Here is a 15,318-nt window from a genome sequence, read left to right on the forward strand (position 1 = left end):
CTCATCTCTCTTAAACACTATTTAATAATCTAACAAAAAGTAAGCACATGTGACTCATATGATTTTTAATAAAAATTTATGTCAAATACTTTCATCTTCATCCTTATATTCGCACTGTGTTTTTTTAAATTGCATTTGATACTCCTATTTTTTTGCACCTTACAAAAGATTTATTAATTGTTTAACTTGTATTACACCCAAATTTTCTCCCTCTTAAACATGGACATGATTCCATTTGGTACTCATGTATTAACACTCTTCATTCTTCTTTTTTTTAGTTCAATTTTTTTGGAGAGTGTTGAGTCGTTTGGTTGGTGCGTTTTTTGTTAAACATGTTCCCAGCAATGCCTATTAGTGTTTTGCTCTTGCATTTGGGTTTTTTGAACTCCTTTCTTTGAAATATTTATTTTTGATGGTTAGGTGTTTGATATAATGTTTCAATCAAAAGCTGCATTTTCTTCAAATATTAGCAACAATGAAGTAAGAGTCAAATATTAAAGGAAAAATTGTTATTGCCATAAGAAAAGTTGATTCATATGATTAATTGTTAATTTGTTATTGAGTATTTAATAAAGATATTAGGACAATTTCGTTTGCTCACATATTTCGATTGACGTTAGTTAATGACATTAACAAAAGGGAGGTAAAAGTATTGTAAGAAAGAGAGGGATATCAGGTACAATTTGAGAAAAATACAAGGGGTACAAGTGTAACAAAGGTATTAGAATAATTTAGTCTGCTCACATATTTCAATTAACGTTAGTTAACGACGTTAACAGAATGGAGATAAAAGTAATGTAAAAAAAAGAAATAGTATCATATGCTATTTGAGAAAAATACAGAAGGTACAAATATAATTTACTCTACTTTTTTCTATTAAATCAATAATTTGAAGAAAAAAATATAAAATTAAATTAAATAAGTATGAGGACAAACAAGTGGAGGTGACAATGAAACAATCTCTTGTCAAGGCTGGGCACAAGTCTAGTAAGGTTTAGAGAGATATTTAGATTTAAACTGATTCATAATTAATTCATTTAGGTTGGTTTAATTTTTTTAATCAACCCAAATTGAGGCAACTTCAATTATATTCGGATTGGGTTGGTTGATCGGGTTTATTATTAAATAATGAAAAAAAAGGAGGAAAAAAGAAAGCAAGCATAAAAAGGAAAGAATTGTTATGCTATAACTTCTCAAACATAAAAGTATAACATAAAAGTTGTTATAGGCTAAAAAGGTATAGGTTCGGGTAGTGTTTTTGGATTCCATGCACTTAAACCTGATACCTAAACTGATATTTTCAAGCTTATTTAAAATTTGAATCAAACTCGTGGTTTTGAATTAATTTGAGCTTCTCCCTTCACTTGAGTTCGGAATGTTGGAGTCGTTGGACCAACCAGGACCCATCCATGACCACCCTACTCCTGTCACACTAGGTAAAAGATGGGATTCGATCACTTCCATTTAGTAGCCTTTCTATGTACTCATACGATAATTAGACACGTTTGGTCCATGTTTTACGTTGTTTAATCTTTAACTATGTTATAGTTCTATAGTCTATACTTCGATTTACAAGTTGAGTTAAACCCAAAATAAGTTAAATAAAATAAATTAATCGTTATAGTACCCAGTATACTCTATGTCCTTTATATTTTTATAATTATGACGATATACCGTAAACTTTTCCACCACTGTGGAATGGAAAAAAAAACCATAGCCATGACTTTGGATATGCGAAATTCAGGGGCCAATACAATTTGGATTGGATTAGGCAAAATTTTCACCATCTTACTCTCTGATAAAAGTTACAAAGCTTGATTTTGTCTTGCAAGTGCAAAGACGAGCATTGAGCGATAGAACAAGCATACTTTCAACAATAATAAACAAATAGCTCCAACTCTAAATTATGAAAGGAAAGAAGAAAAAAAAAATCATTTATATGGAACCCAAAATTTTCTTAACTTCGTAGCAATAAGCACACGAGATTTCCACCACCATCATCAATCAACCCAACACGAAAAAAAAAACATAAAAAGAAAAAAACAAGAAAAATGAGTCATCCTAGGACTTACATTCAGAAACAAGAAACAACCATGGCAACAACAGCAACAACAAAGGTAACACCTTCAACCATGTGCCTTTTCAAACTCACTGCACTCGAAGCATCAGCGGACGTGTCCGACCCCGAAGGAGAATCAGCAGCCCCTGCCCGGACATTTTTCTCCGGCTTGGTCGGTGCCGGAGCCTCCGCCGGTGAAGCAGCTGGTGCCATCGCGCCGAAAAGCTTCATTGGAAGAAGCACCTTATCTACCTGATACACTGCAAGCTGGTTATCACTGTAAATAGTATTGGACACTGTTGTATCAACCACCCCAGTTGTTACATTCACTTGGTTCCCTGAGGTGGTCACATTTAGAGGGTACTCTCCGTCATCACTGTTTCCAGCTTGCGTGTGCAAGGGGTTACTTGCTGTTTGGAACTGTGAGATGGTGTAGAGAGTGGGGAGAATGTGGAATTGTATCAGCTGCATTTGGTCTTGTGAGTTTATGGAGTTTAATGTTCCTGCTTTGAGGCTTGAGAATGCATTATCAGTGGGTGCAAACACGGTTAGGCCTTGGTTTGAGTTGTTTAGCTGTGAATTGATTCTATCAGCTATTTGTGAGGCTTTGAGGAGTTTGATGAAGGTTGTGAATTGTCCTGCTTTCTCAAGCACTTGGGTGATGTTGGTGGGTCCCGCTGGTGCCGGTGCTACTTGGGCTGAAATTGTTTGGATGAAGATGTTGAGGAAGAGGAAAGGGAGGAAATTGAATAGCTTTGTCATTGGTGTTCCTTGTGAGTGAGGAAATTAAGAAGAGAAGACTAAGATGTTTGTTACAAGTGGAAGGAAGAGATGTGGTGTCGTAATATATATTAAGAAGAGGGTGCATGGAAATTTGATTGTTTAAAAGGTTAGGTGAAAGGTTGCAATTAGTATAAGGTAGCAAGAGGCCCTCATGCAATCAATTTTTTTTCTAAAAGCATGACATTAAAGGGAGGGGAGTCCCTTGGTGGGGGCTTCCCTGGCATGGATGAACGCAAATTTGATTGGTGAAGATTGAAAAAAAAAAAAAAACTGGTGATGATTTTGTTAGAGAATGTTGTTTTGTAGAATATGTGAATTAATCGATGTGTGGTTGTTTCAACTTGATGAGATGTCTCAAATGAATATACATTTGTGTTAAATATTTGAAGAGAGAGTTTTACCGTCCATAATAATCTTATCTGACTTGAACAGGATTATATCCAATGAAAATTACGTTTAGAAAAAAAAGTTTTGTTCAAGGGTCCACCACAATAATATATTATGACTAATTTTGGATCGCTTGCTAATGGTCGTTTAGGTAAAATACGTAATAAGGCATCCCCCATATGCTTGTAAGATAAGCAATGTGCTTTACAGAAATTTTTGCTTTGTGAACAAGTGATGATGAGGTGGATGTTAGTTAAGGAGGCGCATTTTGATGTTGTCCCGTTTTCTTTTTATGTGGTGGTTGTCACAATGTAACGAGATGACTTTAAATTCCAGGTAACCGTAACAGTTTTTCACGCATTTGAGTCAATTGAATAGAGACACACAGTTAACGCTATGAAAATTTTAGTTAGTGCCGAGTGTCCATCATCCCATATTTAGCTGCAACTGTCACTCCTGAAATTTTAATTCATATACTATACGCTTACGACTACAATATGTTATCAAGCAATTGCCGTGAGAAGTTGATTTTTCATTTATATGTGGATAATGATGTATTGATACTGTTTACTAATGCACACTATAATAAGTTATATATGATATAACGAGAAAAAAGAAATAGACTGAAATAATCGGTGCTTCAAATATAATTTCTCCGTATAAAGTATTTTTTCGGTATTGACTCTCAAAGTATGCATGTCTTTCATCAATTCTCTGAATCCTAGGTATTTTTCAGTTGATATTATTTTGGAAGCTGCAAACTATGTACTCTGTTTTTTGGTTTACAATGAAATCTAAGTACTCAGTTCATTTATTAAGAAATCCAAAAAGAATAAATACATGATGAAAAATATAACAATTTACAAGTAGGAACTTAGAAGTTTTGTTTTTTTATTTAGTATTTTTAATCATTAACAAATTAATGTTTTAATAAGTACACTTGTTAAAAAAATAAGTACTCTCTCCATCCTCTCTATCATTTAATCATTTTCTTAAAATTTTATTGCTGGAGTACACTTCTCTTTTGTATAGGAAAATGCTAGAGAAAATCCAATTTGTTGGTTTGGATCCCCTCCAGAGGACTTTGACCCACATAAATGAATAAAGACAATACATTGACTTGATACTACTAAGCTCGATTGCAGATAAGCAGACTCAATTCTACAAAGGGGTTGAGAATCTTTTGCCTCTATATAAACGCCCATGCAATGCAGTTGTGATCCACCCTCAGAGGCACCTCCCATGCCTCATCACATAAAAATAACTATTTTTGTCTAAGAATGATATAAATAGACCATAGAGGCCTTAGTTATACTCTCTAATTTAACACTCTTAACCTTCACCTACATTCACTAACTTGAGCCTTGTAGTCCTTGCTAAGTATACCATTGAAGTTCAGCTCATATAACTCAGTGGAGATTCTGCTCGAATATTTCATCCCTTGGACTGGTGTTGAACATTTGGCACCATCCGTGGGAATTATTCATTGAAATTGTTCACGTTTTGTACCAATCCTTCTGCAACTTTGCAAATCCACTCATCAAGGATGGTCCAACTAGAGCAAACTCCCATTCTTGAAAATGTCTATGACCATTGCTTCTTTGATCCTGATTTGGAGCATCTTCCCTCTTTGACAAAAGAGGAACCACCACCTCACCTCACCTAAAATAATTTTACAGCCTAAAAAAAGAACTCATCCATGAACAAGTCCTGCTCATTCGCGCACAAAACTAGAGGATTCAATGCCTTAAACAGCAACAAGAAAAGTTAAAAACCAATTCACTGAAGTCTAAAACAAGTAGGTCAACAAGTCATCAGAGCCATCCATGACAAGACTCTTCCTTTCAGTGTTTGGTTAGATGTAGATGTACTAATTTTTAAAATCCGAATATCAGACATTGTAAGATTTGAAAAAAAAATGTTTACATTTTAACAGAATACTAATCCATGTCTAGAATGTAAACAAATACCAAACGACCTTGAACAAATTAAAAAATATTACATTGATTCTCGACAAAAATAAATGAGTATTCGTTTGTACTACATAAGATTTCACACATAAACCAATAGAAACAAACAAAAAAATATCATGTGGTTCACTCCTAGAGGAACCTCCCATGCCTCATCATATAAGAATCACTACTATAATCTAATCTGAGTAAAAACATATAAATATTTCAGAGACATCAAGTATACTGTCCAACTTCATATTCTTAACCTCCACCTACAAACAGTGAATGAAGTATCAAAGTCTTTGTAAGTACACCATTAAAGCTCGGCTTGGGCTTGCTCTAATATTTCATCCCTTATATTGATGTTGAACATGTCAGCGAGGATAACAATATATAATTTGACCCGCCGTGGTTAAAAAAAAAAGGACGATCCCAATTGGTTACCATACTACTCTCCTCTGAGAAGTAATATTTTGACTTACCATGATAGAAAATGATGAGGTTCCCTTCCAACGGGTGGCCTTACTACTTACTAGTTACTACTAGCGCAACAATTGATGCTACCAGCTGTGATTGTTTAGTGTTGATTAATTGTTTAATATATGTTTTTACTTTTGAAAAAAGAATTGCCAATTACATTTCGACCACCAGTTATTTAAAGGCAAAATTAGTATTTTCATCATCTAAATTTAAGATTGCTTTTGATTTTATTTTATTACTTTTTATTATTTCAATTTAATCATGTAAATTTTCAATTTAGAGCATATAAATATTTTTTTTATTAGATGTAAATACTGATTTTACTCATTTAAAATATAAGTTACTTTTTTTTCATGAAGGTATCTCCTAACCAATAATTAAAGACTTAACCAATTATCTGAGGCCAATTTTCTTTCAAAATGATAACCAATAATTGGAGAACAATTTCTTTCAAAGTGAAAGTTCATGAAAGTAATCCAAATAATTGCATGTTTCTCAATAAATTTTATTCAATAATAAATAATGCATCTGAAAGTCTGTGTGGAAAAGCTTGCTATCAGTAATCGTTTCAAGCTATAAATCCAATTTCATTCTAATACGCACCTAGTAGCACGACGAACTGATCGTTTATTTCAGATTTTTCTATGGCGAGTGTTAACTGTTAAGAGAGGATTTGAGAGTGACCATAGTAAGAAAAGAACTGTACTTTTCATTCATTCAATGCTTCAATTACTACCACTTAAACACGGGGTAGCCACAACTAATTTCTAATTATAACTGAAAGTGAAACTCTCCAAGTCACTAACTAACAGAAAAGGTTAGTTGTGACTTAGATTTGTGAAATTCAAGTACCAACACAATTTGGATTGGATGAGCAAAAATTCACCATTGCAGGGGGAAAGAAAAATCATTTACTTGGAACCCAAAATTTTAACTTGGTAGCGACAGAAAAGTACACGAGATCTCCATCATCAATCAATTCAAACTTAACTCGGAAGAAAAGAAAAAAAAAAAAAAAGAACAAAATACAGGGCAAAAGTTGCCATTTTAAGACTTACATCCACAAACAAGAAACAATGATTGCCACGGTCATGATAAAACCTTTAACTGTCTTTCTATTCAAACTCACTGCATTCGAAGCATCAACCGATGAACCCGATGACCCAGATGAAGCATCAGCAGCCCCTGCCCGGACATTTTTCTCCGGCTTGGATGGCGCAGGAGCCTCCGCCGGTGCAGCAGCCGGTGCCGTCGCGCCGAAAAGCTTCATAGGAAGAAGCACCTTATCCACCTGATACACTGAGAGCTGAGTATCACTGTAGATAGTATTGGACACTGTTGTATCAACCACCCCAGTTGTTACATTCACTTGGTTCCCTGAGGTGGTCACATTTAAAGGATACTCTCCATCATCACTGTTTCCAGCTTGCGTGTGCAAGGGGTTACTTGCGGTTTGGAACTGTGAGATGGTGTAGAGAGTGGGGAGAATGTGGAATTGTATCAGCTGCATTTGGTCTTGTGAGTTTATGGAGTTTAATGTTCCTGCTTTGAGGCTTGAGAATGCATTATCAGTGGGTGCAAACACGGTTAGGCCTTGGTTTGAGTTGTTCAGCTGTGAATTGATTCTATCAGCTATTTGTGAAGCTTTGAGGAGTTTAATGAAGGTTGTGAATTGTCCTGCTTTCTCTAGAACTTGGGTGATGTTGGTGGGGCCCGCTGGTGCTGCTGGTGTTTGGGCTGAAATTGTTTGGATGAAAAGGAAAAGGAGAAAATGGATTAGCTTTGCCATTTGTGTGAGTGAGGAAGCTAAGAAGACTAAGATTTTTGTCACAAGTGGAAGAAGGGGATGTGGTGTTGTGTATTTATATTATATGGTGTTAAGGTTTGAGGGTGAGTGGAAATTAGATTGGTATAAAAAGTTAGGTGAAAGGTTGCAATTTGTATAAGGTGGCAAGAGGCCCTCATGCAATCAATTTTTCTTTCTAAGGCAGGACATTACAGAGAGGAAAGGGGAGCAGGAATTGCTTTGGGAGGCAGAAACAATAGCAGGCTAGAGAGATTGACGTGGGATTCAAATTCTAGTGGCCTTGCAAGTAGAATTTAATTTCAACTAAGTTAAAGGAGAACTGACAACCACCAGTTCTAAAATTAATATTTATACTGTATTTTTATGTCAAATAATATTAAAAAATTGCATCTATTTTAGCAATAAAAAGTTATATTAGCGCATGGCTTCATCTGCTAAAGAAATTATTTATTTGTGGAAACTAACCTACCAAATGAAATGAATTACACATGCCAACTCGACAATTAGACTCATACTATGCGACATATTAAGAGGGATAATACTATGAGAAAAATTCTTACTCTGTACTTAGATAAGCTGGCCAAAACACTTAGATATGCTCATAAGCCTCAGTCCATGTCAGTCCAATAAGCAAACGGACCAAATAACCTGTATGAATGTGTCTGCAAGACTGCAACACAAAGTAGCAGAGCCCCAAAATATGAGAAGCAGGAATCAAAGAAACTGAATAAAAATATGTCATTTTATTGTCTTAGGAGTTGCATTTTCACGTAAGTAAGATCGACGAGCTACATATAAGAATAATCCCACTTAAGGTATGCATCATTCTTCATTTTTATTTAAGGTATGCATTATTCTTCATTTTTATTTATTTCTTGACTCTTGCCCTCAGTAACTTGAACATCGAAATTCTTGTATTCTGGAAACATAATAATTGATCACCATCCTGCCTAGACCAACTGTATGAAATGGGCCTGTTTGGACAAACTTGTTAAAAGTAAAAGATTTATATACATACATATGAACAAATTGAAGCTTGGGGTCTAACAAGAATCGATCGAAGCTTGGTCTTTTTTAAGGTGCCACGTAAGCTGTTTCTAATAAGCCATATTAGACAACTTATTAAAATAAGCTCAAAAGATCTTATGAAGCACTCAAAGGACAATTTTTATACATTATGTCAAACACTTTCGTAAGCATTTATAAGACAAATCTCAATAAACTGTCCATAAACCCCTCTAAATGGGGCCATCATTCTATTGAGTCACTGAGGAATAGTTAACACGATAAGAAAAGATTTAACTTCTTTTTTCTTCTATTTTTCTACAATTAATTGGTAGCAGATAATGTTGTTTTAGGCATGGTTACTTGGCTGTATATTACATGGGATACATTTCTTAATTGGAATTCAAGTTGCAAATCTTCATTTTATGAGAGACCAAGCTTTTTACTTCATTCAACTTTCATTAATAGATTAATTTCTTTAAAACGAGGTAATTATTCATAACAAAAAACTAAGAGAAAAAAATTAATTCATATCAATATTAGTTTTCTAATAAGAAGATTGCACTCTCAATTTAAGAGTTATGCGGTGCTCTGCAGTGGGCTTCCGGGAGTCCATTTAGTGTGTTGATGGGCCTTTGGCGTGGAGTGGTGTGTGTGGACACGGGCTCACGTGAACGGAAATGCCGATGTCACGTTGGCACACACAACAAAGCAATATTAGAGGGAATTGCTTTGTGCACCAGCATTTTTTCTTGTGCACCCAGTAATTTTTTGAAATTTCGAAAATACCCCTGCTAACTTCTTCTTCCTTTTCCTTCTTCATGCACCATTCATTCTATTGTTTTGTTCTTTGCATTCATTCTCGTGAGAGGTGGTCTTTCATTGTTGTGATTGTTTTGATTGAGGTGCATTGGTTACATTGGTAAGTGGTGGTTGTGGTGGTGGTTGGTGTGATTGTTAATGACAGAGGTACGTTGATTTTCTTCAGGGGGGTGAACCTAGCAATTCCCAATATTAGATATGAAGGATTGCGAAACACAACACAACACACGTTGAATGAACGGTGTCGTGCTTTGTTGTAGCTGTAGTTGTAGACTAGACTAGCTTTGCTTTCTTGCAGGATTTTGGCGCATCGAACCTATCGATATCGGCGTCTCCCTGAATCGCGTTTTTCAGTTCTACACTGGAAACTGATGCGGTTAGATAAGATAAAAAAAAAAAAGTAACTAATTGGCAAACTGCAATCGTGGCCGTCCATTCCGTTGACCGATGAATATAAAAAACACGCGATTGGCAGTTCCCATTCCCATTGCCATCGCCAGCGCATATATCAAATCGAACAGCCGCAAACCCTTCCTCTGAACTCTGATCCGCACTGGCACTGAAGCCATTGCTGTACCTTCCAAACCCTAGCGTAGCCACGCGCTGAATTGCGATACGATGATCGTGCGCACATGAGGCGGCACGGCCCGGCACGATGATGAACACAGCCAACGGCACGATGATCTCACCGTCGTCTTCGTCGGGAACGGCGGCGCAGTCGCCGGGACTGAAGACCTATTTCAAAACCCCCGAGGGAAGATATAAGCTTCAATACGAGAAGACTCACCCTTCCGGTCTTCTTCATTACGCCCATGGCAAAACCGTTACTCAGGTTTCCCTTAAACCTTTGCGATCATACTTACTGTTATTGATTGTAAATTATTGGTTTTAGGGTTGTAGAGACTTGCTTTCTTCAATGCTCATTATGTGTTATCTAATTATCTATCTTTTTACATCGTCTTTCTTCGTGTTTTTATTCATTCATTGCTAGGGTTTTTCTTGTTGTTCATTGCATTCTTTTCTAATATTGACTCGTCCGAGATTTTCTCTACTGAATTCAATTGTGGCAAAGTTTTTTAGAGGAATGTTCTCATTATGAGATGAGTTGTCGGCCTTGGCATTCAGTTCCGCATGTTCTTTTTATTGACTTTTTAGCTATTTTGTATAATTAGTATCGGGGAATTCTATAATGTTTTTCCTGTTCTTACTGTTTATTGTGACAAAATGGAATTGTCTTAGCATATGAGTGAATTGTTGGTTTGATTGAATGAGCAGGTAACCCTGGCACATCTCAAGGACAAGCCTGCGCCTTCTACCCCAACCGCTTCGTCATCGTCAAGTTTCAGTGCCAGCAGTGGGGTACGGTCGGCGGCAGCTCGATTGCTGGGAGGAAGCAATGGTAGCCGGGCACTTAGTTTTGTTGGAGGCAATGGTGGCAGCAAGAGTAATGGAGGAAATACTAGGATTAGTTCCATTGGTGCTTCGAGTACAAGTAGTGCAATGGCGAATCCGAATTTTGACGGGAAAGGAACATACTTGATATTCAATGTCGGGGATGCAATTTTCATTAGTGATTTGAATTCGCAAGACAAGGTATATTGGTCAGATTTTGATGGATTTTAAGAATTTTGGGTTTGCTTCATGGTTCATGAGAGGTTTCTTGTTGCGTGTAGGACCCCATAAAGTCTATTCACTTCAGTAACTCGAATCCTGTGTGCCACACGTTTGATCAGGATGCTAAGGATGGGCATGATTTGCTCATTGGTTTGAACTCTGGCGATGGTAAAGAAGTCTTTTGCTAAAATTTAACTTTTCATTTTGTGAGGAAAATTTAAGCGTTATGAATTTATTGTTCCTATGTGTATCCTTGTAGTCTACTCAGTGTCATTGAGACAGCAATTACAGGATGTTGGTAAAAAGCTTGTTGGGGCCCAGCATTATAACAAAGATGGTTCTGTCAATAACAGGCAAGATTTAATTATCCAATCCATTGTAATGTTTTAATTATGAGTGTTAACTTTTCTCAGAATTGTTGCGTGGCTTTATTTGCCAGTGCTAGTAATTACAGACAGTTTTGAATTTTGATTGCCATGTATGCTAATACACACACACACACACAAAAAGCATTTTTTCTTTAGAAATTCCAGTATGTTGATTGAGCATTTAGTGTCAGTTTTGAAGAATATATTATCAGAAACAAAAGAGCTGTTAATGTTATGTGCAGATGGTCCAACTTTGATCATTATGCATCGAATGTCACTCAGCAATCAAAATGAGTAAGTTATTGGTCTTGCTAGTTGTTAATGAGTGTTCTAAGGACACCAGTTAAGGAGCACTTAATGCTTCTGTTGAATGCTTTCAATTACTTAAAAAAGTAAGTATTAAATTTTTTTTTTGTGTTTTTGATATAATAAAAGCTTTTCTTTTCATTTGATACTTCCTAGTTTTATTTTCCTTATGGAGCTCATTAGCATTTATTATCTAGGAAACACTGACACCTCTGTGAATAACATGTCAGCATGTCATACACTTTTCGGACACGACACTTGTTGAACACGCCTTCATCACATGTTGGATACCTCTTAATTGTGTCGCAGTCAGTGGAAAAATTAGTTTAATTTTATGAAAGAATATTAATTCTCTCTCTTAAGTGTGTTACTTTTACTGGGTAAAATATGTTCATGTTGATATGTAGTTGACTTCAGTGGTTATAATTCTTGCCATTGAGTATTCTCAATTGTGATTAGAATTGCTTAGCTTACATTCTAGAACTTTAATGTATTGGAATGGTATGTCAATGGCACTGATTGGAACCTATCTTAATTGATGTATTTTGAATTCAACAGTCGTTGTACTTGTATTGCATGGGTGCCTGGAGGTGATGGTTCTTTTGTTGTTTCTCACACTGATGGGAATTTGTATGTATACGAAAAGGCAAGTCTCAATCATCAAAAGAGAAACTTACTTTATGGTTCATTTATGAATATCTTTCTTATGATGAGTTAAGTAGATATTTACCTCTTCTTTCCTATTTCAGAACAAAGATGGTGCTGGTGATTCTTCTTTCCCAGTTGTAAAGGATCAAACTCAATTTTCGGTTGCCCATGCACGTTACAGTAAGGTATTGAATTTGATGGCCTTTTGATTTCTTGACAACTTATTGATATGCAACTTCTATTTTACCTTTTTCCTCTCTTTTGGCCTATCTATTTTGATTTTACTGTAGTTAAATTTAGTTTTTATCACTTATTAGTTATGGTTGCTAAGTTTTTGTAGAATTTTGCAGCTTTCTCACTGAACACTTGATTGACTGTACAATTAATACATCCAAGGCATAATTAGTTTTTGGATGAAATGATGAATTCTACAATTGGCCCTCCTGTAGAATATTTTGCATTATTATATCTATACTTTTTTTTTAATAAAACAAGTATTGGTCTTTGCAGAGTAATCCTATAGCCAGATGGCATATATGCCAGGGTTCAATTAATAGTATTTCTTTCTCAATGGATGGGGCATACTTAGCAACTGTTGGACGAGATGGTATATTTTTAATCCAATTCCATCCTCACTGTGTTATTTCTACTTGTTTTCACATCCTTGCAAAAAAATAACATCTCAAAATTATTTTACTTACTCCATCCAGGTTACTTGCGAGTGTTTGATTACTCAAAAGAGCAACTTATATGTGGCGGGAAAAGTTATTATGGTGCTTTGTTATGTTGTGCATGGAGGTTAGTCTTGTTTGGTTCTAGTTAATTAATTTGTGATATTGGAATTTATAGATCATTTTCCTATTTCCCTAGTTCACCTTTTACTCTAGAGCTTATATAAAATATTAATAGCTATCACCCTCTAGCTTGCTATTCTTCTTTTTTGGGTTAATTAATACTTTGAGAATACAATTTCATAATGATACAACATCAAACCCTTATCCCACTTTGTTATTCATAATAATAACTCTGCTTTAATAGCATGGATGGAAAATATATTTTGACGGGAGGGGAAGATGATTTAGTTCAAGTTTGGAGCATGGAAGATCGCAAGGTTGTGGCATGGGGCGAGGGACATAACTCATGGGTAAGTTGCCTGACAATTTTTAGTTGTGTGCTTGTAGCAAACTTTGCTACCGTAGGGTTAATGTAGTGTTTGTATCAAATGCCATGATCAGGTCAGTGGAGTTGCTTTTGATTCATATTGGACATCACCAAATTCAAATGACAATGGAGAGACTGTTACATATCGTTTTGGTTCTGTTGGTCAGGTGCTCAGAAAAATGTTTCATTATAATTTTTACTTTTTCTTTGTGTAGCTTTTCATTCTAAGTAAAACTCATTGGTATACCTAACATGGATCTGTGGTAGCTTTTGCTCTCTGCTTTAAATTTTTCACATCACTTTTCCCTGTGATATAATGGCAGTTTTGAAATAAAGTTGATGTATCTGCTTGCTTAGAAATTAGCTGATTGCTAGATGATTTTGGTTTCAAATGTTTTGATAGTGTCACTGGGGTAATTTTTCAGATTCAGTCATGGTTTTCAATTATTGGATCCAGGACTGGTTTCTAAGAATTTAGTATTACTAGCATAACAACATACTTGGTTAAAACCTATGAAGCACTGACACGGATACGGACACCGGACACGGACACGTGAACACCTGTAATGTTCAAAATATAGAACCTAGTACGGGTGTCGTGTCGGTGTCGGACACTGACACGGACGCGTGTCGGATACCGGACACGGCAAGGGGCTGGAGTGTCCGTGCTTCATAGGTTAAAACTGCTGTGAAAACTGAAGCAAAAAAAAATATTTAATTGGATATAGTATATATATCGATATTTTACATAGTAATTGAGTACAACAGTTTAGCGGCTTTCAGTTTTTGTATGATGAAGTTAGGCATTTCTAATTTCTCAGAGCATCTTGTGTTTGCAATTTAAGAAAAAAGTGTGGTTGTAATTTGTATGAATGTGTTTTGCCTTCCAAGCTCGTGTTTGGTCAAATTTTGGAACTAAGAAATTTTGGTGATCAGGATACACAATTGCTTCTGTGGGACCTGGAAATGGACGAGATTGTAGTGCCCTTGAGGCGGCCACCTGGTGGATCCCCGACTTACAGTACTGGAAGCCAGTCATCGCACTGGGACAATGTTGTCCCATTGGGTACCCTGCAACCTGCTCCGAGTATGCGGGATGTTCCAAAAATCTCTCCGTTGGTTGCTCACCGTGTGCATACCGAACCACTCTCTGGCTTGATATTTACCCAGGAATCTGTGCTCACTGCCTGCCGGGAGGGGCACATTAAAATTTGGATGAGGCCAGGGGTTGCTGAGAGCCAATCAAGCAACTCTGAAAACTTGTTAGCTACCAGCCTCAAGGAGAAACCTTCACTTTCAAGCAAGATCAGCAGCAATTCTAGCTACAAGCAATGACTAAATCTTAATCTAAAGGGAATTTTAAGAAATTTTTTTTATATGGTTTGTTTATCTTTTATCCAGTTGGTTTCCTAGTTTTAACATAGTGATTCAAGTAAAGATGAACCAACTGGTCTATTGTATATTCAGTTATTTACGGATGAGCATGCCATTGATGGCACTGAGAGGATGGGAGAGAGAGTTCTCTCCGGCTGCCTGCTGTAATTATAAAACGGCTGTTATTAGGATATCTGACTAGTGATTACAGGAATAATGTGAAAATTGGTCCTTGGAGATCGGTACTTTTGAAGTCCATACATACAAGCCATTATTTATTGTGTTGGCATTTAATTTTGTGGCTTTACTTATTTCTTCATCAACACGAATTGCATGAAGCTGAGGAGTGCCGTGTCGTGTGTGCTGAGACTAGGCTAATATTTCTCATTTGTATAGTTTATAGTGTAAGAGTGTGTTTGGTTAGGGAAATGAAGGAAAAAGGGAGAATTTTTTTTATGTCCAAAAATTTGCAAGGAAGAAAGAAAAATGAAGGATTTAAAATTTGTATTCTATATTTTCTTTTCCTTTAATATTGAGGATTTGAAGAAATTT

General features: G+C 36.0%; 3 protein-coding genes across 3 annotated transcripts; 1 reads left to right on the forward strand and 2 right to left on the reverse strand.

Annotated features, from left to right (window-relative positions):
* Window positions 1-1,934: 1,934 nt before the first annotated feature.
* On the reverse strand, window positions 1,935-2,895 carry LOC100782044 (fasciclin-like arabinogalactan protein 11). The gene has a single exon (XM_003521337.5). The coding sequence runs from the start codon at window positions 2,819-2,821 to the stop codon at window positions 2,075-2,077; it is 747 nt and encodes a 248-aa protein (XP_003521385.1). The 5' UTR covers window positions 2,822-2,895; the 3' UTR covers window positions 1,935-2,074.
* Window positions 2,896-6,527: 3,632 nt separating this feature from the next.
* On the reverse strand, window positions 6,528-7,511 carry LOC100784186 (fasciclin-like arabinogalactan protein 11). The gene has a single exon (XM_003521341.5). It carries the CDS (start codon window positions 7,448-7,450, stop codon window positions 6,716-6,718), a length of 735 nt encoding a protein of 244 aa, XP_003521389.1. The 5' UTR covers window positions 7,451-7,511; the 3' UTR covers window positions 6,528-6,715.
* Window positions 7,512-9,522: 2,011 nt separating this feature from the next.
* On the forward strand, window positions 9,523-15,060 carry LOC100782580 (dystrophia myotonica WD repeat-containing protein). Its single transcript, XM_003521338.4, has 11 exons — window positions 9,523-10,127; window positions 10,571-10,888; window positions 10,969-11,077; window positions 11,169-11,262; window positions 12,142-12,229; window positions 12,333-12,416; window positions 12,742-12,838; window positions 12,942-13,029; window positions 13,270-13,375; window positions 13,467-13,559; window positions 14,329-15,060. Exons 1-11 carry the CDS (start codon window positions 9,951-9,953, stop codon window positions 14,725-14,727), a joined length of 1,653 nt encoding a protein of 550 aa, XP_003521386.1. The 5' UTR covers window positions 9,523-9,950; the 3' UTR covers window positions 14,728-15,060.
* Window positions 15,061-15,318: the final 258 nt, after the last annotated feature.

Source organism: Glycine max, chromosome 3 (genome assembly GCF_000004515.6).
Source record: "Glycine max cultivar Williams 82 chromosome 3, Glycine_max_v4.0, whole genome shotgun sequence".
Taxonomy (NCBI): domain Eukaryota; kingdom Viridiplantae; phylum Streptophyta; class Magnoliopsida; order Fabales; family Fabaceae; genus Glycine; species Glycine max.

Bases quoted from the DNA above. Each gene is read 5' to 3' on its own strand.
- LOC100782044 (XM_003521337.5), bottom strand. From the start codon at position 2,821: ATGACAAAGCTATTCAATTTCCTCCCTTTCCTCTTCCTCAACATCTTC.
- LOC100784186 (XM_003521341.5), bottom strand. From the start codon at position 7,450: ATGGCAAAGCTAATCCATTTTCTCCTTTTCCTTTTCATCCAAACAATT.
- LOC100782580 (XM_003521338.4), top strand. From the start codon at position 9,951: ATGATGAACACAGCCAACGGCACGATGATCTCACCGTCGTCTTCGTCG. The intron at 12,417-12,741 runs GTATTGAATTTG...TGGTCTTTGCAG, and splicing joins CCCATGCACGTTACAGTAAG to AGTAATCCTATAGCCAGATG. The intron at 13,030-13,269 runs GTTAGTCTTGTT...CTGCTTTAATAG, and splicing joins TTGTTATGTTGTGCATGGAG to CATGGATGGAAAATATATTT.